General features: G+C 36.1%; 1 protein-coding gene across 3 annotated transcripts in view; it reads left to right on the plus strand.

Annotated features, from left to right (window-relative positions):
- TANC2 (tetratricopeptide repeat, ankyrin repeat and coiled-coil containing 2) overlaps positions 1-27,083 on the plus strand; it is a 321,540-nt gene that overhangs the window by 68,941 nt on the left and 225,516 nt on the right. For all 3 annotated transcript variants that reach the window (XM_037070369.1, XM_037070370.1, XM_037070371.1), the window contains exon 3: positions 18,093-18,164. In XM_037070369.1, coding sequence (XP_036926264.1) covers positions 18,093-18,164 — 72 coding nt within the window. The remainder of the gene's footprint in view (positions 1-18,092; positions 18,165-27,083) is intronic.

The following is a 27,083-nucleotide window of genomic DNA, read 5'->3' on the forward strand; positions in this document are numbered from 1 at the left end:
ATAAATGTGTAGTGATATTATGATTTTAGTTTGCATTTCTATAATGGCTAATGATGCTGAACACCTTTTCATGTGCTTACTTGCCTTTCATATATTCTCTGTGGTGAAGTATATGTTTGGATATTTTGTCCATTTTTAAATTAGGTTGGTTGGAAACTTATGGCCAAGATGGAGGGGTAGGTAGATACACTTTGCCTCTTCACACAACCAAAAGAAAGACAACAACACATTTAAGAACAAAAAATAACCAGAACTTCCAGAAAATAGAACTGTATGGAAGTCCAACAACCAAGAAGTTAAAGAAGAAACATTCATACAGACCAGTAAGAGGGGCAGAGATGGGCAGTTGGATGGAGAGGACTTGAAGCAAGGCTGTGGCTGGCTGACCAGTTGGTCCCACATTTGCATGAGGATAAACCAGGAAGAACAGCTAGGGAGTGAGACAGACCGCACAATCCAGGGTTCCAGCACTAGGAAATAAAGCATCAAAACCTCTGACTGAAAAACTCTTTGGGGGCTGAGGTGGCAGTAGAAATTCCCAGCCTCACAGGAGAGTTCATTAGAAAGACCCACAGGGTCCTAGAATTATTTATGAATTATAAATAACCTCCAAGCCCTTATTTATGAATGTACATAACACCACCCACTGGGAATCAGTACCAGGAGTGCCCAATTTGCTTGTGGGTAGTGAGTGAAGTAGCTGGAAGCCAGCAGAGAGCTGAGCAAGCAGCATTGTTTCTTCTCACGCCCTTCCCACATATGGTGCCACAACATAGCAAAGTGGATTGCCCCACTCTGGCGAATACCTAAGGCTCCGCCCCTTCCTGTCTAATAGGTGTGTGAAGACAAAATAGTATGGCCCAAATGAAAGAGCAGGTCAAAGCTCCAGAAACAAATACAACTAAGCAATGAAGAGATAGATAACTTACCAGATGTAGAGTTTGAAACACTGGTAATTAGGATGCTCATAGAAGTGGCTGAGTATAGTCCCAAAATAGAGGGAAAGTGAAATAAAGGAAAATATACAGAGAACCGACAATAAGGGGAAAGAAACTGGGATGGAAATCAACAATTTGGACCAGAAGGAAGAAATAAACATCCAATTGGAACCGAATGAAGAAATAAGAATTCAGAGCAATGAGGAGAGGCTTTGGAACCCCAGGACAACTTTAAAGTTCCAACATCCGAATCATAGGGGTACCAGAAGGAGAAGAGGAAGAGCAAGAAATTGAAAACATATTTGAAAAAAATTAAGGAGAACTTCCCTATTCTGGCAAAGGAAATAGACTTCTAGGAAGTCCAGGAAGCTCAGAGAGCCCCAAAGAAATTGGACCCAAGGAAGCGCACACCAAGGCACATCATAATTATGTTACCCAAGATTAAAGAAAAGGAGATAATCTTCAAAGTAGCAAAGGATAGGAGTCAGTTACCAACAAAGGAGTTCCCATAAGACTATCAGCTGATTTCCCAAAAGAAACCTTGCAGGCAAGAAATGGCTGGAAAGAAGTATTTTAAGTCATGAAAGTCAAGAACCTACACCCCAGACTACTCTATTCTACAAAGCTGTCATTTAGAATGGAAGGGCAGATAAAGTGCTTCCCAGACAAGGTGAAGTTAAGGAGTTCATCACCACCAAACCCTTATTTATGAAATGTTAAAGGGACTTATCTAAGAAAAAGAATATAAAAAACATGCATAGTAAAATGACAGCAAACTCACAATTAATAACAACCACAACTAAAACAAAAGCAAACTAAGCAAACAACTAGAATAGGAACAGAACCACAGAAATGGAGATCACATGGAGGGTTAGCAACAGGGGAGTGGGAGGAGGAGAGAGGGGGAAAGGGTACCCAGAATAAGAAACATTAAATGGTAGGTACAAAATAGGCAGGAGGAGGTTAAGAATAGTATAGGAAATGGAGAAGTCAAAGAACTTATATATATGACCCATGGACATGAATTAAGGTGGGGGAATGATGGTGTGTGGCGGGGTACAGGGTGGAGAGGAATAAATGGGAGAAAAAATAGGACAACTGTAATAGCATATTCAATAAAACATTTTAAAAATTAAAAAATAATAAAATTCCAAAAAAAATTAATAAACTAGGTTGGTTGTTTTCTTATTCTTGAGTTTTGAGAGTCTTTTATATATTCTTGATAAAGGTCCTGTGTTGGAATGTGGTTTGCTTATTTTATTTATTCTCATAACAGTGATTTGTGCAGAGCAAAAGTTTTAAATTTTGATGAAGTCCAATGTATCTTTTTTAATGGATCATGCTCTTGATAGTGTATCTAAAAATTCTTTGCCTAACCCCGGTCATAAAGATTTTTAAATGTTTTTCTTCCTAAATCTTGCATATTTTATAGATTTAGTTTTATGATTCATTTTGTTATTTTTATGTAAGGTCAAAATTGATATGTGTCTGCTCTTTACATATAGATATGCAGTTGTTCTAATACCATGTTGAAGAGACTATCCTTTCTCCTTTGAATTACTTTTGCACCTTTGTCAAAAACCAGTTGGCTGTGTTTGTTTGGATCTATTCTGTTCCACTGATCTCTTTTTTATCTGTTTGCCAATACCACACTGTCTTGTATTGTAGCTTTATAGTTGGTCTTAAAACAGGGTATGTAATCCCTGCAACTCTGTTGTCCTTTTTTAAACTTGTTTTAGCTGTTTTAGATCCCTTGCCTTTCCATATAAATTTTAGAATTTATGTCTATTTTAAAAACCCTTCTGGGATATTGGTTCAAATTTCATTAAATCTATAGGTCTAATTGAGTAGAATTGAAATCTTTACCATGTTGAGTCTTTTAGTGTATGAAAATATGTGTTTCCATTTATTTAGGTCTTATTTGATGTCTGTCATCAACATTTTATAGTTTCTAGCATACATTGTATTTGTTTTGTTAGATGTATACCTAAGTATTTTTTAAAAAGCCATTCGCAATATTTTTTAAAATTTGGTTTTAAAATAATTGTCTATTGCTAATATATATATATACATATATATATATATGATTTATTATTGTCTTTTGACTTTGTGTTGTGACCTTGCTAAACTCAAGTAATTCTGAGAGATCTTTTGTTTGTTTGTGTTTGGTAGATTACTTTGAATTTTTTAAGTGAACAATAATGTCTTCTGAGAATAAGACAGTTTTGTTTCTTCCTCTCCAGTCTGTATGCACTGACCAGTATGTCTACTAAGATGATGGCCAAGAGTGGCGAGAGTGGGTGTTCTTGCCTTGTTCCTGAACTTAGGGGAAGCATTCAGTCTTGGACCATAAGTGTGGTGGATGTTGGCTATCAGTATTCTTCATCAAGTTGAGATATTTTTCCTCTACTTCTAGTTTTTATCATGAATGGATGTTGAATTTTGTTAAATGCTCTTTCTGCATCAAGTGATATATGATCATGTTATTTTTCTTCTTTGAACCACTAATATGATGGATTACATTGAGTCATTTTCAAATATTTAACTAACTTAACATTCTTGGGATAAACCCCTCTTGGTCATAGAGTGTGTGTATGTGTGTGTGTGTACACATTACTGGATTTGACTTGCTGACATTTTGTTGAGGATTTTGTTTCTATGTTCATGAGGGATATTTGTCTGTATTTTTAAAAATATATTTTATTGACTATGCTATTACATTTGTCCCATTTTCCTCCCCTTTGTGTTTTTGTAATTATTTTATCTAGTTTGATATTAATTTTATCCTCATAAAATAAGTTGGGAGTATTCTCTTTCTGGAAGAGATTGTGTAGAACTGGTATTTTTTAAAATGTTTGGTATCAGTAGAATTCACTGGTGAAACCATTTGGGTTGGAGATTTCTTTTTTTATAAAGGTTTTTAACCAAAAACTTAGTTTTTTAAGAGTTATAGAAGTAATCATGTTACTGTTTAATCTTAGGCAAGTTTTAGTAATTCTTATTTATAAAAGGAAGTATTTGGAGTTAGAAGATCACATTTTGCTACTGTCCATCTATGTGACCTTGAGAAAGGTATTTAGCCTTAACTCTGTGGTCCTTCATTTGTTCAAATGAAAAATTAGAATTAAACTTATCTGTCTTCTTTAAAGTTTCTTGTAATCTTCAAATTTGATAATTTTGATGGGACGAGAGTATAAGTGTTTGAAGTTTATGTGAAAGGATTGTGAATCTGTTTCTTGTTTCATCTGTCAGTTTTTGAAAATTGGTTTACTTGGATTCCTTTGCCTTTTTATAGATAAATTCTTCTTATAAATTATTTTTTAGGAAAGGTATGTTTAGAGGCAAGCCTCTATATGCATTTACACATGATACACTATGGCATTTGAAAAAAATTACTTGCATAAGCTATGCAAGAATATGTAAGACACATGGTATATTAGTTTTTAATGTTATTCTTTCTTGAGAACATTAAATGATCAGTTTAGAAATTTTAAAATACTAGAAATGAATTTCTCTTTTTGTAATTATCATTTTAAATCTTCATACTTTGTTTATTATACTTCTCATTTTCAAAGTCACTCATTTTTGACTACTTAATAAAGAATTTCTATGTATTTTATGTAAAATTCCTTTGTAAAAGATGGCACACTGTTGTGCATCCTGTCCATTCACTGGGTTAGAGCAAAGTGAAACCAGCATATAGATCTCCTGCCGAAGGAAACGTTAAGTTGCAGTCTGCAGCCGGAGGATTTACGTAGGCACCTGTGGGTTTGAGTGCGTTCAATATACAGACTGCAGTAGGAGGCTGGCACTGCCTCTGCTGACTCCAGTACACTCCTTCACTGCTGTTCTGCTGATTTCTCCACTGTCCAGAAGACAAGCAAAATGGTGCAGCACGTACAGGGCATGGGGAAAAATAACCATCAATATGCCTCAAAGGTGGGTTTGTTATACTGAATAGCAAAACAAATTGTTTAATGAGATTAAAAGCTTGGCTATAGTTAAGTATGTCAGTTATTCTTAGCTGTTTTAATATTTGATTACGGCCATTTAAGAATGAAAATGTATAGTTCTGAAATCTGTATGGCCCCTATATATAGAGGTTCCAGGTAAATTGCATGTGTAACACTAAAAATGCATGCATGGTAGCTTATGAACAGTTTCTTATTTGTACTAAATCTATGTAATGTGTGTTCGTATACACACATGTGCATATACATGAAAGGTTTCTCTTGTTAATACTAGATTTTTAAAAATACTTACAGATTTTGTATTTTCTCTGTTACACATTCGTCGCAGCTCTTACCAATGTCTCCTATATTGTTCATTTTATAATAGTAGAGAGCATTAGTAGAGCATTCTCTGGTGAGATGGCAAATAAGTAGAATGAATACTGGAGTTGGCACTTCATGTTTTATTGATGACTATAATGCAGTGTGAGTTCGCATTGCACATAGTCATGATTTAAATGATTACCTCTTTTATGAAAGCAAAATGTTTGTAACTAGAGCCATGTTATAGACAGTGAGTATAATATAAGCAAAATAGGACAAGTAAAATTTCTCTATCTTTGGTTTCTTGGGCAGTGCTCAGCATTTACTCAAGGCACTGTCTAGAAGTACAGTGTAAGAAACAATTGAACATCAGGTATAGAAAAAAAACACAGGTTTAGTTTCCCACTCTTTCCCAGAAAGCACTTTACTTATGTACTTCTATATTTTGAATTTCGGTGGTAGCATATTACTGGGGAGCTGTCCAGTTGAGGCAAGATACATTTATTTAAGCCACACCCAACAGAGTCTGTTTTTTATACATTCAGACTCTATTTTAATCCTGTGCTGATTTGTAACTATCATATGTGGGATGCTTTTGAGTTGTAAAAAGAAAGAAAACTACTAGGTCCATAGGTTCCAGCCTAATGTGTTCTTGAAAATCTGAGTTTTGTATTAATGGCACAGAACAGTAATACTTAAGTTATGCAGCATTAGCAGAGAGAGAGGCGGGGAGAGACAGATAGAGAGAGAGATTTGTCTGGTTCCAGCACTGTGAGTATTCTGATTATATAGGTAACAGTGCTGCTGGTGTAAAAATTTTTTGATTAGTATTGCAGATGTTAAATTGGGGTATGACATTTAAAGTTTAGATTTTCTTGTTTGAAAACATATTTTGTCCAGGTATTTTAAATACTTCACTTAATTTTTCTGTGGTTTAAAAATTTTTTGCAAAAGATTAAACTCGAGTTTACAATCTATAATGTTTTATTCTGTACAACTGACATGTTGAATAAAATAGGAATTAACTGTATGGCGTTTGCAACTGCATTGGGTTGCCTTAGCCACTTTACTGTAGACAGAAATAATAAGAATCAGCATTACTCTTACTAGTTTGCAAATTGCTCATATTTCTATTTTTAAAAACTATTTGTTTAGACAAAGCAAATATACTCTCTCCTCTCCCCCAAAAGAAAAAATATTCTCTTCTGTACTGTATTCCTTTGCTTTTATTTAATAACCCAGCGGAATCATTATGGGTTATGATTATCGGTCATCATTATTTTTGTGCCAGATTTAGTGACATTAGATTGGTAACTATAGATCGAAATAGGCTGTATTATTAGAATGTTTCATGTATCTAAAATGTTATATAACCCTGATGGAATGTTGCAGATGAAACAAAGAAACCTGATTGGCTCCTCACAAGACACAGCAGCCTTGAAATCCTTTCTAACCAGAGGCTTCTACAGCAGCCTGGATGGTTAGTTGGCATCACAGTCAAAATACAAAAATGCCTTGGAGACAAGGAGGGGGTTAGAAGAGAAAATGAAGTTGTTAAAGCACTTCAGCAATCCTTCAAACAATTTATTTCTTGCAGGTTCCCCCCCCCCACTTTAGCCTTTTTTCTTTCTTGTTGTTACTTCAAGAGAGTGTTATTCCTTCAAGTTAACAAACTTTCTAAATAGTATTATTAAATGAACTACAAGGGTCTCCCTAAAAGGAGTTTTATGTTAAGTGATAGAATGGGTTAATGAATAATATAATTCAGAACTTATTAATTATGGATGAGTAGGACTTGTTGGAGAGGGAGGGGATGTGATGGAAAAGAGTTCTGAAGAACAGGACACTAATCGAAACTCTTTGGCCCTACCCTTCTTCACTTTATTAAAATTGCATCAGATGATTCGTCATCTAAGACTTCAGTGATGTGTGGAGAGGGCACATTGTTACTGACATTCAAACAGCAGGCTTTGCAAGTCAGAACAGGGGAAGAGTCGTTTGCTGTCTCCTAGGTATTAGAAAAACCCTTGAGATGTAAGAACAGTATAGGTTAGCTTTTGTTTATTTATTATTCTTGGTTAGGTGGTCTGCTGAAATATAGTTATAAATTACAGTATCCTACCCTTTTATCTTTTATAGAAAATACTTAAAATACGCTTGTAGTTTATTCTATTAAAATTTGAAAATTCTTGTATTTAAACAGTAACAGGTCAGCCTCATTTGTAGGATCTGGGGGAAAGAAAAATTACTGTAAGCAGAAACAAGCATTTAAATTAAGAAAAGAAATTATATTGAAAGGAAGTAGAGAAGCATCTGAATAAAGCATATTTAAAGAGTAATATATAATATACAGATACAGTCTGATAAAAACCAACTGTATCTTTAGATCCCATTTCTGTTCTTATTTTCTAAATTATCCGATATGCTAATAGAGTCAGGCTGAAGGCAGCTGGCTGCTGGTGTTACAAGCTGAAAACAAAATGGCTGGCAAGGATTAGTACTGTACATTCGCGATGGAGAGCTGGATGCAATTAAGATACCTTTTGTTGAAGGAGAATATTACAGAGTAAGTTGATGAGGGAGTGACTTGTACGAGATACCTTCGACAATAAAGAAACATCATTTATTAAAGAAAATGATTAATAATCTATTCCTGTGTAAAATCAAGAGATTTTATTCTAAAGAGTAATTTGTTTTCAATTGAGCAATTAAAAAACCCTGTTAATATTCATTTAACCATTGTTGTCTTTGTAATTTGAAGATCCAGGTAGTTTCTGAGGGTATTATTTATGAATCTTTCAGATTAACATTGTGATTAAGAGTAAAATAAATAAAAAATGAATATATTCTTAGAACAAGGAGAGAAATTTGGAGATAAGTTTCTGGGGATTTTATTTATTTATGATTCTTTTAGATTAACATTAAATTTATTTATGAATATTTTAGAAGGATGGAAGAAATAAAATGGGAAATTTAGAGATAAGGATGAAAACGCAGTTTAATTTTTTTTGAAGTTTTACTTATTGATTTTTAGAGAATGAGAGGAAGATTGGGGGGGAGGAGAAACATGGACGTGTTATTCCACTTATTTATGTGTTCATTGATTGCTTCTTGTGTTGACCCTGACCAGGGATTGAACCTGCAACCTTGGCATATGGGGGTGAAAATATAGTTTAGAAAATGACAAAATTCATAAATTTGTATATTAGTAGAGATTTTTCTCTGTATAACCGTAAACCTTTTCCATGGATTTTTAGCAATTGTTGAAAGATTAAATTACTTGAAAATTCTTAATAGGCTCAGACAGATTGAGAAATAATAGCTTAGGAATTGTAGGAGACAGCACAATAGCTCACATGTCTATCACAGCGTAATGGCTATATGTACTAAAGAGTCAGACAATATCAGCTTGTCGCCTCTGCTTCTCCTGCACCTAGTATGATGCCTTAGCACTTAGTGGATACCTAGTAATGAATGAATAATAGTAGCAAACACTTTGTGTGTCTATACAAAAACATGCACACACATACATAATTATACTCATTTAATTTTCACAACATTATGGGATAAGTTTATTTTTTATTCATTTAGTAGATGAAGAAACAGGGACAGAGAAAAAGAAATTTAAATGACTTGACCGAAGTTATACAGTAAGTGTTGGAGCCAGAATTTGTACTTGTGTGATCCCAGACTTTTTTTATCTTTTCTTTCAGTTACTATTTCAACAGTACTGTTAGCCCTCAGGAACATACATTGTACATATAATGTGGCAGAAAGTACAGAACAGAGAAAACCTTTCTGCTACATCTCTTCCAAAGTTGCTTTAACTGACTTTTTTCTATCACTTAGCGCCCACACCTAATAAACCATCAAGTCCAGTTGATTAAAACTTCTGAATATTTCCTAACGTGGTCTTCTCATTTTCTCTTCCATTCACACCTCCTTATTTTAGGATTTCCCTTTGTCACTTAAATTACTATCTCTTCCGTCTTAGCACCCTTCAGTGCATTCTGTACTTCGTGTGAATTTTCATAAATGTTAATCCTTATAACTTTCAGAATACAATATGGCATATATTTTCACTAGTTCTCATTGCTGTAACCATATCTTAACACAGATGCGCACAAAGCTAATACAGACTCATACAGACAGATTTAGAATTTGGTTAAAAAAAGTGATGTTTGAATCTTCTTTATCAGAGATAAAAAATCCCAATATAAATGTATCCAGGAACAATTTTTAGTGTAGTATTATGTGTTTTAAAATTTACTATGTGATATCATTATTCTTATAATTCTGGATCTTGCTGATTTTGCTCTTGCTGTATATGGAATTGTTTTATTTCTTTTATATATTGTACAGCATTCAATTTTATGAGTGTTTTTCTTTTGTCCGTTACTCTCCTAATAGAAATTAGAGTTTATTTCAATGTTTGGTTTGTTTTGTGTTACTACAAATAATGTAGTGATTATCCTTACACACATGTAAGAGTTTTTTGAGGGACTGTATTTGGAAGAGCAATTGCCAGGATGTAGGTTATTTACATTTTCACTTTTACTAGATATTTTTCTCCTGTGTTACTGTACCAATATATATACTTCTTAGAAGTGCTTGAAAGTTTCTGTCTTGTCATATCCTTGCCAACATTCAAATGGTCAGACTCCTTCATTTTCCCCAGTCTGGTAAGTGAAAGGTAATATTATACTTATTTAATTTCTATTTCTCTAATTTCTAGTGAGGCTGAATATTCTTTCGTGTGTTTATTGGCCTTTCAGATTTCCTCTTGTGTTGATAATCTCCTCATGTCCTGTATGCGTTGTTTTTCTTGGATTATTTATCTTTTTTATTGTTTTATGGATGTTCTTTATATGTTCTAGACAGAGTTCAGCAAACTGTAACCTGTGGGTCACATCCCTCCTACTGCCTGTTTTTGTGCAGCCTGTAAACTCCAACTTCACAGAATGTTAAAGTGTAAATTGAGAAAAACAACAAAGAAGCACAAATTCCTTCTAGCTCTATCTTTCTATGAGTCTAAATAGTGCTTATGTGTAGAGATATTTATGTTTAATAAGAAACTTCAGAGAAACACATAGAGGAAACTGTTAAATTAATTAAGCTTAAGAATTTGAATGACTATACTGAGTAACCAATTTGAGGGGAAGTTTGAAATCAGATTGTTTTAAATTTACCTTGGGATTTTTTTCATCTTTTTCTGTTCTCTGCAATTATACTGTTAGAGCTGTCTAACATGTTGTATGTGTTTGTATCTAGATGTGAAAATAAACTATATTCTGTTTTGCAAGGAGGTGACATAGAAAGGTGGAGAAGAGAACAGGTTTAGAATCCAGCCTGGGTGCAGATCCTAGATCCTGTTACTTAATAGCTTTATAACTGTGGCCAGATTGCCTTAAAGTCTCAACCCCTCTTACCTGATCTATTAAGAAGAAAATTATTATTTTTCTCGTAAGGTTTTATTGAGGATTGAATGACATAAATGTGTAAAACTTATAGCATAGTGACTGACACATAGTAAAGGACCAAGTCGGTAATGGCTGTTTACATTGGTGTTGGCCCAGTCTAAGAAGATAGAGCTTCATTTTTCCTTTTCAGTTGCATAGGGTATGTATATATGTATGTACACATACTTAGTCTAGTTGGTTTCATGCTGCTGATAATATCTTGAAATGATATGATGAGGATGGCAGTTTGCCTATGTGGTCTTCCTCTCCAAATCCTGTAACCTCAGTCTAATGAGACGACATCAGATGTACTCCAACTGAGGGATATTTTACACAAGTCCTAACCAGTACCCTTTAAAAAACTGTTGAAGTCACCCAAAACAAGGATAACCCAAGTGTTCATTCTTCTGGTTTTTTGCAGTAGCTTCTTAATTGGTCTCTGTCTGCTTTTGTTCTCTTACCCCTCAGTTCCTGTCCACCCCCCAACCTCCACCTTAATGATTTTTGTTGTTGTAATAGAGGGCAGTGGAGAATCTTAAAAAGAATACAGAATTTTGAAACCAGACAGTTTTAACTTTATGATTGCTACTTATTTGCAGTGTGATTTGGGAAAAGTCACTTTACTTCTCTGAGTCTGAATCTTACATTTAGAATTGGCATAATGCTTTTTTCATAGAATTATTATTAATGTTGAATGAGATAACGTTGTAGAGACTTTACCAGCCCTGTACCCAGCAGAGAATGCATACTAAACAAAGCCGTTTCTGTTCTCTTTTTGAACCCTAAAGAGCTGAGCTGCTTTTTATCTTTTCTGGTTATCAGAGTGCTTATGTAGCCAGGGAACATTGTGTGTATGTACCTTTTTATAAGTGGCCCTTCACTGATAAATAAATCTGGCTTATGTTCCTGGTCTTTCTTTTGCATTTTCTTTAAATTTCATTTATGTCCTCCAGTTCTTGTCTGCCCTTGTGGCAGTAAGTGTATACAAGTTTATATAGACTTCATTAAAAGTATACTATTCATACCTGAATAGTAAAACTTATATATATATATATATAAGTATGTATATATATATATATATATAAACTTATATATATATATATGTTTGTATACATATATATATATGTATACACACACATGCACACACATATATATATATATTCTATGCAGTTTCAGTATCTCCCATGCTTTCTATTAGAGTCATATATTTAAGTTCCTAAAGGAGGATTGAAGACAACTTCAAAATTTGAACTCAGAAATCTAATCTAATTCTTACTCTAGCTGGGAACACTAAAAATGGACTTAGGTTGCCAAATTCAAGGTCACTTAAAGTGTTTATTTTTCAGCCATAATATTATGATCCTGAATTGACAATAATAAATCATTTAAAGTATGCCTTGGTTGTAGGAAAGAAAATATTTTTCTTGGAATTGTTTAGGCACTTTCCTACTAGACTTTCTCTAACTTAAATTCCTTCCTAGGAAGTCACTAATTGCTGAATATGGTCTATATGGTTGGCATTTCTTTACTGGGAATATTGTAGTGCTTTAATATACCTGAGTTGAAAGCTGTCTGTCCTATGAGGTAAATGCTTCTATGACATTATTCCCTTTTGAAATAATGGGAATAGGAAATCTATTAACAGTGTTTCTAAGTATTAAATATATATTATTTTATATTATTTGCTGGATTTAAATCAGTATGCTGATTTAAAAAATGTTCTCTGATGATTATTTCAAATCCAGGAAACCTCACCTCTGATTTGAGAAGTTAATACTTGAGTTGGACAGTGAGGTCTTTTTTATTTCTGTACCTGTTACATTGTAGGTTTTTCCTCTCTTAAATTCACAATACAGGTGGGGAAAAATGAATTTACAGTTGTGAGTACTCACAGAGTTTATTTTTATATTATTATTTATTACTTATTGTATTATTTTCCACATGAACAACTGTAAACTTACTTTTGCCCCACCCTTCGTATTTGAAGTAAGTCTTTAACTCAAGTTTGGTGATAAATCCTAACTAACTTCACATGCACAGCCCTGATCTACCTTCTATACTCCCGAATGAGGTCATCAGCATTATGCAAATGACTTGCTTGACCACCAAAATTCTCCTGTTTTGTCCACAAACATAAGTGTTATATGTGGGAGGTCTTATTTGTAACACTGAAGGAATTGTGTTAAGCAAAACAAAAATATTTAAAGTACTGTACATCATTGCAATGTTACTATTTTGGATTAATGGATTCATTGGTTCCATAAGCATACCACAAACACTTTTAAAGAAGCTGACATTTTTTACTATTCCATCTTGGCGCAGTGGTGAGTTTATTCTTCTTTAACAATCTTTAACTGTTGACTTTTCCTTGAGAGTTAGTGTCAGTCAGCCCTTGTGGAGTGAATTGCTCAAATTTACTGCAAAATACCTCTGATTTACTGGTAATTTTAAAAATTCAGACAGTTAAATTATTTCAGATTATAATTGTGTCAACATTGGTGATTTTTTTTGTCTTGCTTTTGTTTCGCTGACTCAAAACTACGTCTTAAACTATTTCTTGCCTGTATTTTTCCTATGGGTTGTGTTAATTGGTACCCTGATACTTTACAGCTCATGCAAATTTTATTCTCTTTGAAGCCTTGTTTTTATTTATTTTTATTTTCTTATTCTGTTTAGGAAGACAATGCTGGTGAGGGGAAATAACCTACATTTTATTCCTGTTACTTCTCACATGCTTCAAGGACATGTTTTGATGTTAAAAGAGAGACTGTGTTACATATATATTGTTTTATTCACAAAGAAAAACCTGAAAACTAACAATTTAAAGCATTCCTGAATAAGACTGTTGCTCATTATAATTGATTCCCAAGTAAAGGAATCTATTTTATACTAGCATAAAAAAATTAAGTGATCATTAGGAAGAAAATTTGACTAGGTGATGATATTTACACATCCCAATGCTTGGTATATGATACTACAGATTTCTGATTTAGTTTTCTATTTTGAAAAATAGAAATTTATTTATTAAATCTTTATCCCATAGTCATTTAGGATTTCTAGTATTTCATCTCTTTTTCTTTATCTGTTGAAAGACCTGGGTTGTTTGATGTGCAGAATTTCCCACAGGTTGAGTCCTGTTGATGGTGCACTCAAGAGCAATTCAGCATTTTCTTCTGTCCTTTGTTTTCCTGAAAACTGACTGCTAAATTCAGAGGTTTGACTGGACTCAGGTTTGATTGCTTTGGCAAAACTAGTTGTGTTCCTACCATTAGGAGGCATAAAATATATGGTTTTTACTCTTTTTTGATGTTATCAGCTATTGATGATTGGTGCCTGTAGAACTATTAATTTGTTAGTTCAGTGCTGTTCTAATTCTGTGTTGTTTTTCATTTATTATCTGAATTTATTTATTTATTTATTTAATATTTTATTGATTATTTATTTTATTTTTACAGTTGTCCCACTCCCCCCTTCATTCCCTCCACCCTGAACTCTTCCTCCCCCCAATTCCCCCTTTTAGTTCATGTCCATGTGTCACAAGTTCTTTAGATTCTATATTTCCTATACTATTCTTGCTCTCCCCCCTGTCTATTTTCTACCTACTGTCTATGCTACTTATTCTCTGTACCTTCTTCCCCCTCTCTCCTCCTCCCACTCCCCTGTTCCTAACCCTCCATGTGATCTCCATTTCTATGGTTCTACTCCTGATCTAGTTGTCCTCTTAGTTTGCTTTTGTTTTAGGTGTGGTTGTTAATAGCTGTGAGTTTGCTGTCCTTTCACTGTTCATATTTTTAATCTTTTTCTTTTTTTAAAGATTTTATTTATTTATCTTTAGAGGGGAAGAGAAGGAGAGAGGGAGAGAAATATTAATGTATGGTTACCTCTCATGCATCCCCTGCTGGGAACTGGACTGCAACCCAGGCATGTGCCCTGATTGAGAAGCGAACAGCGATCCTCTGGTTCGCAGGCCCGGGCTCAATCCACTGAGCTACACCAGCCAGGGCTCTTCTTTTTCTTAGATAAGTCCCTTTAACATTTCATATAATGAGGGCTTGGTGATGATGAACTCCTTGAACTTGACCTTATCTGAGAAGCACTTTATCTGCCCTTCCATTCTAAATGAAAGCTTGGCTGGATAGAGCAATCTTGGATGTAGGTCTTTGGATTTCATGACTTGGAATACTTCTTTCCAGCCCCTTCTTGCCTGTAAGTCTCTTTTGAGAAATCAGCTGACAGTCTGATGGGTACTCCTTTGTAGGTGACTGTCCCCTTATTTCTTGCTGCTTCTAGGATTCTCTCCTTCATTTTAATCTTGGCTAATGTAATGATGATGTGCCTTGGCGTGTTCCTTCTTGGGTCCAACTTCTTTGGGACTCTGAGTTTCCTGGACTTCCTGGAAGTGTATTTCCTTTGCCAGATTGGGGAAGTTCTCCTTTATTATTTGTTCAAATACCTTTCCCCCTTGTTGCTCTTCCTCTTCCCCTTCTGGTACCCCTGTAATTCAGATGTTGGACCATTTAAAGATGTCCTGGAGGTTCCTAAGCCTCTCCCCATTTCTTTGAATTCTTGTTTCTTTATTCTTTTCTGTTTGGTCGTTTGTTTTCTTCCTTCTGGTCTACTCTCTTGATTTGAGTCCCAGTTTCCTTTCCATCACTATTGGTTTCCTGTGTATTTCCCTTCATTTCACTTAGTTTAGCCTTCATTTTTTCATCTAATTTGTGACTAAAATCAACCAGTTCTGTGATCACCAGTGTTTTGAACTGTGTATCTGATAGATTGGGTATCTCTTGGTCGGTTAGAAGTATTGGCTCTGGCCCTGGCTGGTGTAGCTCAGTGGATTGAGCACGGGCCTGCGAACCACACGATTACGGTTTTATTCCCAGTCAGGGCACATGCCTGGGTTGCAGGCTGGTTCCCACCAGGGAACTTACTAGAGGCAAGCATACATTGATATTTCTCTCCTTCTCTACTTCCCTTCCTCTCTAAAGACAAATAAAATCTTTAAAAAATTTTAAAAAAAGAAGTATTGTCTCTGGGGCTTTGAGATGTTCTTCTTGAGCCATAATGTTTTGGTCTGTTTGTGCCTGTTACATATGAGGGGCGGAGCCTTAGGTGTTCACCAGGGTGGGTTGACCCATTCGCTGGGTTGTGATGCTGTATGTGGGGGTGGGGTTAGAAAGGGACAATGGTGCTTGTTCCATGCTGTCTCTAGGATTTCAGTCCCCTCTGCTGCTTCCCCAAAGCAAATTGGGCCCTTCTGGTGCTGGTTCCCAGATGTGTGGGCTTGTGTACCCTCCAGGACTCTGTGGATCTCTCCAACGAACTCTCTATGAGCCTAGAAGCCTCTCCCAGCACCATGACCCCAGAAAGTTTTTCCAATTGGTGCTTTTAGGCTTTAATTCCTGGCCCTGTGGCCCTGGTTTGCGTGGTCTGTCTCACTACTGGTGTTTTTTGCCTGGTTTATCTGTGCATGAATGTGTGACCACAGTCAGCCAGCCACCTTGCACCCTCACTGGGTCTGCTGTTGCCACCCATGCCTGGGATCTACCAACTGCTACCTGTATGCCTGGGTCAGTCTGGCCACTTTTTCCTTCCCCGACCCCTCTCCACCAGCCGCCTACTCTGCCCCTCTTACTCGTCTGGTTGAATGGTTCGTTGTTGTTGGACTTCAGTACAATTCAATTTTCCCTCTGTTCTGGTTGTGTTCTGGTTTCTAAATCTTTGTTTTTCATAAACCTGGTTGTGCGAGGAGGTACAGTGTTTCCACCTACACCTCCATCTTGGCCGGAAGTAGTGAGACTCTTTTTAATGTGCAAAGCCAACTCTGTGATCTGAAGTACAGTAATTTTAGTAGGAAATGTCTTGGTGCATTGATCTAAGTTGATTATCTTAAGTACACATGGTACTCTTGTAATATGTAATTTTATATATGTGTACATGTATGTATATGTTTGTGTGGGTATGTAGACCTGTACTTACACAGACTTGTAATTGTGTGTGTGTATGACACATACATAGACACTTTTTTTTCTGGAAAACATTCTTAAATTCTAGTTTTTTAAAGATTTATTTATTTATCTTTAGGGGGGAAGGGAAGGAGAGAGGGAAAGAATATCAGTCTATGGTTGCCTCTTGTGGGTCCCCTGCTGGGAACTGGCCCACAGCCCAGGCACGTGCCCTGACTGGGAATCGAACCATGATCCTCTGGTTCACAGGCCCACACTCAATCCACTGAGCCACACCAGCCAGGATCTAGTTTTTTAATTTGTATGTTTTCTCACTTTGGTTGTTCTTTTTAGGAACTCGTATTTTTATCCATATGCTGGATCCCCTTGGCCTATTTCCAGTATTTTTCACCTTCTTGCAATTTAATTAAAATGTTTTTTAAAAAAAATTTTTTTAAGTTTTCTATCCTTTTACCTTCTATTTCTTTAAGATCTTTTGTATTTATTTGCTGTTTTGTTATAGTGTAGGTTTCATTACTGAAATTATTTTTGGTTTAGTTCTCATTCTTTCTTGGTTTTTGTCTCCTGAGTTTTTCAGATTCTGATTTATATTGCTCTTTCATGTATTACGTAATTTTATCACTCATAAAACATGTAAACATAATTTTTATTATTTGACATACTTCAGATAAATAAGCAGCTATAGTTAATTTAGACATTGGTTTAAATCAAGGCTTTGAAATGGAATTCTAGCCCTGACTGGCGTGGCTTAGTGGCTTGGGTGTCGGCCTCCAAACTGAAAGGTTGCCGGCTTGATTACCCATCACGCGGACGTCTGGGCTGTGGGCCAGCTCTCTGGCTGGGGGCCTGCAGGGGGCCACCAGGGGGTGTTTCTGTCACACATGGATGTTTCCCTCCCTTTCTCGTTCCCTTCCCCTCTGTCTAAAAGTAAATAAATAAAATTGTTTAAAAAACCCTAGAATTCTATGAATAAACTTCAGAGTTGATAACATTTTATGCAAAGTAGAGTTTATATGTATGTGGATAAGTAAAGAACACCCTTTAAGAGGGGAAGGTAAACTATCTCCACAGAAAAAACTAAGGATAAGAACTTTTGGTTTATGTAGGAAATATCCTTAAATATATTTTTTTTAATTTTATTTATTTATCTTTAGAGGGGAAGGAGAGAGGGAGAGAGACATCAATGTATGGTTGCCTTTTGCGCGTCCCCTGCTGGGAACTGGCCCCTGCAGGGAACTGGCCTGCAACCCAGGCATGTGCCCTGACTGGGAATTGAACCGCGATCCTCTGGTTCGCAGGCCTGTGCTCAATCCACTGAGCTACGCCAGCCAGGGCCCTTAAATATTTTAATGATTAAAATTATAAGAATGAAAACAAATAGTAGATATACTAATTTTAAGATACAGGCAGAACCAGAGAATATCTGTGTCTTATACTTTTTCTCATTTTCTGCAGATGGAGGGAGCGAGGAACCACCGGATCGAAGACAGTCAAGTGTAGACTCACGCCAAAGCCGCTCTGGGCAAGGTAAATTTTCACTGAACTAATTATCATATTAAAAAGAAGATATCAGCTATACCTTCCTAGTACTTGACCTGAGGACTGAGGTTTTCACTGGGTCTAGCATAGCTGTTCTAGGGTTTTAAATTTGGGGCTTTAAATATTACAGTCTTAAAGTTCATATGATGTCATTTATTCAAGCTAGAAGAAAATGAAGAATAGTCTCATGTCATTTTTTAAATGATATTAAAGTTATAAGTAATTTTGGAGCATTGTGGTATATGTCTAAGTATACTGTTTGGACTGTAACTATAAGTATCAGTAAACGTTTAACAGTAACATTGGTTGGAGTATCATCACACTGGCTTTTTAAAACTTCGTCAATGCCCTCTGTGTAGTCTTAGCTCTTAGAAGAATTGGCTTTTGTTTGTAATTACTGTCTTAAGGTAGGATTTTCTTATTTTCGTTTAAAATTTATCATAGGTTTTAAATTTTTTTTGAAGTGACAGCTTCCAAATAAGGTAAAAATATTGTGTATCAGTGACATTTTCAGATAGGTCTTCCCCTTAATTACCTTGTTTAAAATTACTTGACTAGCTTTTTCTTTTTTATTTATAGTACTTACCACCTTTGTATTTATTTTATTTTTTGTGTCCAAAACTAGAATGAAGGCTGTATGACTGCAGAGATTTTTGCCTGATTTATTCATTGCTGTATTTTCAGTGTTAGGAGTGAGTTCCTGGTATAGAGTAGTTACTGAGAAAATATTGTTGAATGAATGATCTGATCTCTTAAGAGAATGAGAATTGAGAACTTAAACTTAATATATTACAAAATTTTAGGCAGTCACTACTGAGTTTTGTTTTAGAGACACTTTACTTACCAATAAACAAAGCTTAGGTATACGAATGTGTAGTGTTTTAATCCTCTAAAAGCTCCTGGCTCATATCTTCCATAATCCTGTTCCCTTTTTCTTTCAACTTCATTCTTCTCAAGTTTTAGAGTTGTATTACTTTTATAAAAATAGTCTTTTGAAGGTTGATTTGGAAATTTTAACTCATTACTTAGTCATTTTGAGGAATCTGGCTAAAAAAAAGACACATAAATGTAGTCACCAGAGACCTCTTAAATAAACAGCTCAGCTAGATCACTTTATGTATCAAAACTCCCAATCAGCCTTTGAGCCCTCTTATATCCTAAACATAAGCAGCTGAACAAAGATTGTTAGATATTTAAAGAAACCCTCTAATGTGTGAAAGATGCAGAAAAGAAATTTTGCAGAGGGAAATAATAGAACCATTATTAACATCCTCAGGGAAATAAGAGAAAATAATACAGCCATGAAACAAGAGGAAATAATATAAAAGAATAATATTCTGATCTTTATTTTTTAAATCTTTTTATTTTATTTTATTAATTATGCCATTACAGTTGTCCCATTTCCCCCCTTCATTCCCCTCCCCCTTGCACACCCCCTCCCCCACCATTCCCCAGTTTAGTTTATGTCCATGTGTCACAGGTTCTTTAGATTCCATATTTCCCGTACTATTCTTGCCCTCCCCCCTGTCTATTTTCTACCTACCGTCTATGCTACTTATTTTCTGTATCTTCTCCCCCATTCTCCTCCTCTCACTCCCCTGTAGCTGACCCTCCATGTGATCTCCATATTTTTGGTTCCACTTCTGATCTAGCTGTCCTCTTAGTTTGCTTTTGTTTTAGGTGTGGTTGTTAATAACTGTGAGTTTGCTGTCTTTTCACTGTTCATATTTTTGATCTTCTTTTTCTTAGATAAGTCCCTTTAACATTTCATATAATGAGAGCTTGGTGATGATGAACTCCTTGAATTTGACCTTATCTGAGAAGCACTTTATCTGCCCTTCCATTCTAAATGAAAGTTTTGCTGGATAAAGTAGTCTTGGATGTAGGTCTTTGGATTTCATGACTTGGAATACTTCTTTCCAGCCCCTTCTTGCCTGTAAGGTCTCTTTTGAGAAATCAGCTGACAGTCTGATGGGTACTCCTTTGTAGGTGACTGTCCCCTTATCTCTTGCTGCTTCTAGAATTCTCTCCTTCATTTTAATCTTGGCTAATGTAATTATGATGTGCCTTGGTATGTTCTTCCTTGGGTCCAACTTCTTTGGGACTCTGAGTTTCCTGGACTTCCTGGAAGTGTATTTCCTTTGCCAGATTGGGGAAGTTCTCCTTTATTATTTGTTCAAATACCTTTTCCCCTTGTTGCTCTTCCTCTTCCCCTTCTGGTATCCCTGTAATTCAGATGTTGGAACATTTAAAGGTGTCCTGGAGGTTCCTAAGCCTCACCTCATTTTTTTGAATTCTTATTCCTTCATTCTTTTCTGTTTGGTCATTTTTTTCTTCCTTCTGGTCCACTCCCTTGATTTGAGTCCCAGTTTCCTTTCCATCACTATTGGTTTCCTGTGCATTTCCCTTCATTTCACTTAATTTAGCCTTCATTTTTTCATCTAATTTGTGACTAAAATCAACCAGTTCTGTGAGCATTCTGATCACCAGTGTTTTGAACTGTGCATCTGATAAGTTGGTTATCTCTTGGTTGATCAGAAGTATTGGCTCTGGGGCTTTGAGCTGTTCTTCTCCTTGAGCCATAATGTTTTGGTCTGTTTGTGCCATTTACATATGAGGAGCAGAGCCTTAGGTGTTCACCAGGGCAGGGTTACCCAGTCGCTGCCTTGTGATGCTATATGTGGGGGTGGAGTCATAGGGGGGCAATGGCCCCTCTTACTCGTCTGGATAAATGGTTTGTTGTTGTCAGACTTCCATACAGTTCAGTTTTCTGTCTGTTTTGGTTGTGTTTGTGTTACTGAACCTTGTTGTCTTTAAACTTGGTTGTGTGAGGAGGCACAGTGTTTCCACCTGTGCCTCCATCTTGGCTGGAAGTTCCATATTCTGATCTTTAAAAGAGGCTTTCCACATTAAAATTCTGACAGCAGAGATCAAAAGCTTTGTAGAAGTATTAGAAAATTAATGTTGAAGAACTCTTTGAAAAAGTTGAGCAGAAAGATAAAGATTATAGAAAAGAAGTGAGGAGTGTTAAGAAACTTAACAGGATCAGTCCAGGAATTTCAATATTTCAGTGATACTTGTTACAAAAAGAAAGAACAGAGAAAATAGGAAAGAAATAATCAACAAATGGTTCAAGAGAATTTTTGTGCACTTGAGGTTCCTGGTTAAAAAGCTTACTGAGTGTTAGTACAATGGATGAATATAAACACAAACAAAAACACATTGTGGTGAAATTTCAAATTACTAGGCCAAATAGATCTTTCATCCTTCCGGAGAGGAAAAACTTGTCATATACAAAGTAAGAAGAATCAATCAGCTTTGGACATCCCAGTGGTAGCATTAGAAACCGAATGAAAAATGGAGCATTACTTTCAAAGTTTTGAACGAAAATAATTTCAACCTTAGCATTTCATATGTATTGAAACTATTAATCAGATATAAAAATAAGATATTTTAAGATGTAAAGCTTTTTTTCCTGCCTGCCTTGTACTCTTTTCTAGGAATATGTTGGAGAATGTGATCCATCAAAATGAAAAATTCAGCCAAATAAAAAGAAATGGGTTACAGAAAATGGGAAATTTGATGAAGGAGAAAGTGAAGAAATCTTCAGGACGACAATGAAAAGACAGGGACAGAGGGCAACCAGACCAGATTCTAGTAGGTTAGAAGACATCCTCAGGCAATGAGATTGATAGACACCTGATACATTTAATTATCTTTAGAAAAGTTTTAGACAAAAGGCTCAGGTTTGAATTGGTGATAAATACATAAATTAATAAGTGAAAAAAATTGTAAACCCAATGGAAAACAGTGTGTAGGAAAGGAGATGTTAGAATAAGTCCAGTCCTTGGGGCAGAGTGTGGGGTAGCTGATGTCCGTGTCATTGATCCCCAGCAGTAAACCTTGTCAGTTTAGTCTGCTTCGGTGTAGTATTTTCGCATTTGATTTGGACCATTGTAGTTGGGAAGCATAGTTAGGAAGTAGGTAGGATCTGCTCCCTCTGAAGCAGGGTGAGCAGATCCAGCCCGTGTGGCCTGTTTTTGTACAGTTGCTAGATTTTATTTGCTAAAACAATTTTAATTATTTTTCCATCTGTGTTCATGTGGGATATTGATCTTTAATTTTCTTATCTTATAATGTCTGTCTGACCTTAGTATCAGGGTTCAGTGCTGGCCTGATGGAATTAGTTGAAAGTTGAGAAGTCTTTCTTCCTTTTCAGTTTCCTGGAATAGTTTGTATAGAATTGCTATTACTTCATTCTTCTTGGTGGAAAAGTTTTTTTTTTTTTTCAATTTTTTTATTTAATTATTTTTCAAGTACAGTTTTCTGTGTATTACTCCCATCCCATCCCACCCCCATCCTCCCCCCTTCCTCCCNCTGGCAATCTGTTGGTCGCTTAGAGTTATTGGCTCTGGGACTTTGAGTTCTTCTTGATCCATCCTTTGGGCTGTTCGTGCCTGTTAAGTAGCAGGAACGGAGCCCTAGGTTTTCACCAGAGCAGGGCAACTCAGTCGCTGGGTTGTGACGTCGTAGGTGGGGGCGGGGTCAAAGAGGGACAATGGCTTCCCTCCTGCGTCCGGCGCCCGCCGCCGCCGCAACCCCCACCAGCACCGCAGCCACCACCATCACCAGGGCCACGCGCCCCGCTCCTCGGCACGCAAGTGTGCCACCGCTGTCAGCCCTCCACCACTGGGTTTGCCCCCTAGGGCCTGTGTGGTCCGTCTCACTGCGCGCGAATGTGCGACCTTGGTCAGTCTGTTCTGCACCCCGACTAGGTCCGGGCTTCCTGCACTCCTAGGTCTGCCCTGCCTGACCCAGCTCCACTGCTGGCTCCACCTCTTACCGTCCTCGTTGAACGGTTCGTAGCTGTCGGACTTCCGTATAATTCCGTTTTCCGGTCTTTGGATGTGTCCTAGTTCTCCAAAACTTTTGTTGTATCCAAACTTGGTTGTGGGAGAAGGCCCAGTGTTTCCACCTATGCCTCCATCTTGGCGGAAGTCTCCACAAACTGAACTTCTTTAATAAACATAGGACTATTTGAATTATCTGTTTCTTCCTGAGTGATCTTTTAAAATATGTAGAAGCTGTAGTGATGTCCCCTCTTCCATTCCTGATATTGGAAATTTGGGTATTCTCTATTATTGTCCTGCTCATTCTAAATACAGGTATATCAATGTTATTGGCCTCAAAAAATCACTTTCTGGTTTCATTTATCTTCTGTATTGCTTTCCTGTTTTCTATTTTATTGACTTCTGCTTTATTATTTCCTTTCTTCTGCCCATTTTGGGTTTAATTTTCTCTTTTAGTGGTTTCTTAATGTAGAAACAGAGGTCATTGATATACAAACTTTCTTTTCCAATATAGGAATTTTAGTGCTATAAAGTTCCCTCTATGAATTGCTTTTAGCTGCATTTCACATACTTTGATGAGTAGTGTTTTCATTTTTATTTAGTTCAAAGTAGTGTCTAATTTCCCCTTTGATTTCTTTTTTAAACATGGGTGTTATTCAGAAATTTGTTGATGTAGTTTCAAAGCATTTGAGAGTTTTCCAAATATCTTCCTCATATTGATTTCTATTTGAATTTCATTGTGGTTGAAGAACACCCATTCTTTGAGTTGAATTATTTTTTATTGATACTTGGATAATGGCCCATGAAATGATCTATCTTAAATATGTTGTATGCACTTATAATGTGTATTATGTTCTTTGAGGATGGAAGGTTCTATAAATGTCAGTCTGGTCAAGTTGATAGTGTTGTTCAAGTCTTCTGTTTCCTTGCTGATTTTTCTGTCTGCTTATTCTGTCAGTTATTAGGAAAGGAATAAATCTCAGATTGTAAATGTGGATTTATCTATTTTTCCCTGCAATTTTATCATATTCCTTATACCACTGGTCCTCTCTGGTAGAGAGGATTCCCCTTCCTTGGAGATTTAAGTATTCCCTCAGGGGCAGCTGCCAGAAGAGAACTGGGTTCCCTGGGGGCAGACCTGGAAGTGTAAGGTAAAAAGACAGAGCCAGGGATTTCTTCCATATACAGCCCCCCTCCCCCACCTCATTCACACTCTAACCAGAAGAGAAGATTGTGTGGGATCTTTCTGTTTGTCCCTGGTGTGCAGTTCCAGGATTTGGATTTCCTTTGAGTTTAGGCTGGAAATTTGAGGACATAAGAAACAACGGGAAATGCACCACTGAGTTTGTTGTCCTTCAAGTCTGCCTGCTTTCCTTCCACAGTTTGCCTGCTACTATTTTATTTTCAGAGACCTCAAGACTGCTGCTTCATCCTTCTTTCCAGGGTTTTTCATTCACATTCAGGGTGTCAGTTACAGCATTTAAGGTGTAGTGTACATATTCCCTATTAATCCAGAACCAAAGCCCTTTCATTTTATTATATTTTGTGTGTGCCTATGTGGAGGGATGATACTCAAAATATTTGGAAATGAGTACTTGACAAACCAGAACAAATGGCAGTCTATTCAGAACTAGCAATAATTTTAAACAACTGATATGCCCATATAGGTGCATAATGCATGACAAACTGCCCTACCCGGTAATAGACATGTAAGGTAAGGTGTCTGGTGAGGTGTCTTATCCTTTAAGCACAAATGCTCTTTCCTGTATGTAAATTAGCTAGACCAGCCTTTGATCTGTCTCTTGGGTACAGTGAATTCTGAGTCAGATATACCGACCCCCACACGTTCTACTTTAGGGGCAGAGACGTCTCAAGTCTTCTGCTTATCAAATGTAGGAGATGGGAGAGGGCTTGACTACTCAGACTGAATCAGGTCACACTCCTCTTACTGACATTTTGCTGCCCCGTGGCACTTCCTGTTTCTTCTGTCTCTTGCCTCTGTGCTTAAAACAGACCTGGAAACAACCTCATCATCTTCCTACCAGATGCTCTGGGCTATGATTTTTTTTCAGTCTAATTACATCTAGTTTCTTTCTGTTTTCCATGGATTTCTTAACATTTCTCTTACATTATTGGTTTTCTGTTTTGTTTTATAATGCTTTAAGAATTTGTTCTTTTAAAATACATTTTTTGTTACTTTCACATCACCTATATTGTTGCTATTTCAGTCTGAACTACCATAATTTTTCTTTACTACTATAATGTGTCCTTATTATTTTCATCATTGTAAACATATAGTCTGTTGTCCATTCGATAGCAGTAATTCTCTTATTGAAACAAATTAAATCATATATTTCCCCAAACTTGAAAAAAATTCTCCAGTGGCTTCCTATCACATTTAGAACAAACTCTGAAGTCTTCATCATTTCTTACGTGACCCTACCTGAGTTGCCCTTTTCCTAATACTTTATGTTCTCTCATTTCCTCCATTATCAGTTCTGTTTCCTTTTTAACTCACACATGTTAAGAATGTTTTCTTTGCAAGGCCTGTACACTTACTCTTTCTTGACTAAATGGCTATAGATTTCTGCGTAGGTGAAAAAAGCCTTCTCTGACCATCCTACCTAAATACCTGGCCATCACCATTATAGTATGTATCACTGCCTGGAATGAATTATTTATTACTTGTTTACTGTTGTCTCAACCACTAGAAGATAGGTTTCATTTGAGCAGAGACTTTGTCCTGTTCACCACTGTTTCTCTAGAACACTTGTATATAAAAATTTATTAGTATTTGTTGAATGGAAGAATGAGCAAGTATCTAGCACTAAGTGTGTTTGGGAAAGTATGCGGATGTGCCCTGGCAACATAATTGATCTGACATCCACTTCTATTATGTCACTGAAAAAGTAAAGCAATGTGAGAAGTATGTTGAATATAGGTAGCTTCTCAAACTACCGTATTTTGCTGTGTATAATGTGCTCCTGTGCATAATGTGACCGGTGTTTTGGACCCAAACTTTCAGGAAAAATATTTTTCCATTTTAAATTTTTAATTCAATTTTTTATTTATTTCTGTTTAGAAACAAAACTGATTATCTTATTCCAGGGTATTACTTTGCATACAGATATTATTGCTTTCTAGAGTTACACTTTTAATGCATAAGCATAAATTTAAAAAAGACATTTATGTAGATGCAGAATTAGTACTACCCATGTATAATGTATACCCTTATTTTTCCCTAAATAATTTGGGCAAAAAAGTTTGCATTATTCATGGCAAAATAAGGTACCAACTGTTGATTTCTATACAAATGAGAATCTTGAAATTTGGCAGTAAAACTGATGTGCCAGTTTAACACCAGTATGACCCTCCAAGGTTGGGTGGTTATTTTCTGCTTTCCAATATAATTGGATAATATTATTCACCATGTTTGGTCTTATTTGTTGGATTTCTATTTTTCATAATAATCTAGGAGTTCAGTAACAATAGAACCTTTGCATCTAGCACAGTGCCAGTGTCTTGCATTTAGGCCATCAAATTGGAGAAGGAAGCTCATCAGTTCTAGGAATTCTAGTTCCGTCTTTGGGAAATTGTGGGTTACTTCATCAGAATTTTGTTGTTGTTGAACTAGCTTTATTTTTTGCATCAAATGATTTTTTTCATGGAGAGGTCATTTATACATAAACTAAACATTTTGATTCTATACAGTAAATAAGTGCACAAGCCAATGTAATTTGGTGTAAACCCAATTTAGATTCACTTTTGCAAAAATCTCATTATACAGGTATCATTAAGCTCTGATATACAAGGTATGCATTGATGTAATAGTGCCCATCACCAGCTTGTGCTGGAAATGTATAATATTTTTCTTCACATGATGCCCATTTTCTTTGAAAATTCTCTTAGAAAATTTCTAGAGTCAATATTCTCTGGTAAGTACATGCTGGTATGTCTGTAGTAATAATATACTAAATTGTAAAATATGCTATCTTCTGATTCTCTTTCTTTCCTTGTAAATATATAAAATATTTAGCAGAAATGAGATGTTCATGTT

This window comes from Sturnira hondurensis, unplaced genomic scaffold, assembly GCF_014824575.4.
Source record: "Sturnira hondurensis isolate 20B ecotype Veracruz unplaced genomic scaffold, ASM1482457v3 Scaffold0018728, whole genome shotgun sequence".
NCBI lineage: Eukaryota > Metazoa > Chordata > Mammalia > Chiroptera > Phyllostomidae > Sturnira > Sturnira hondurensis.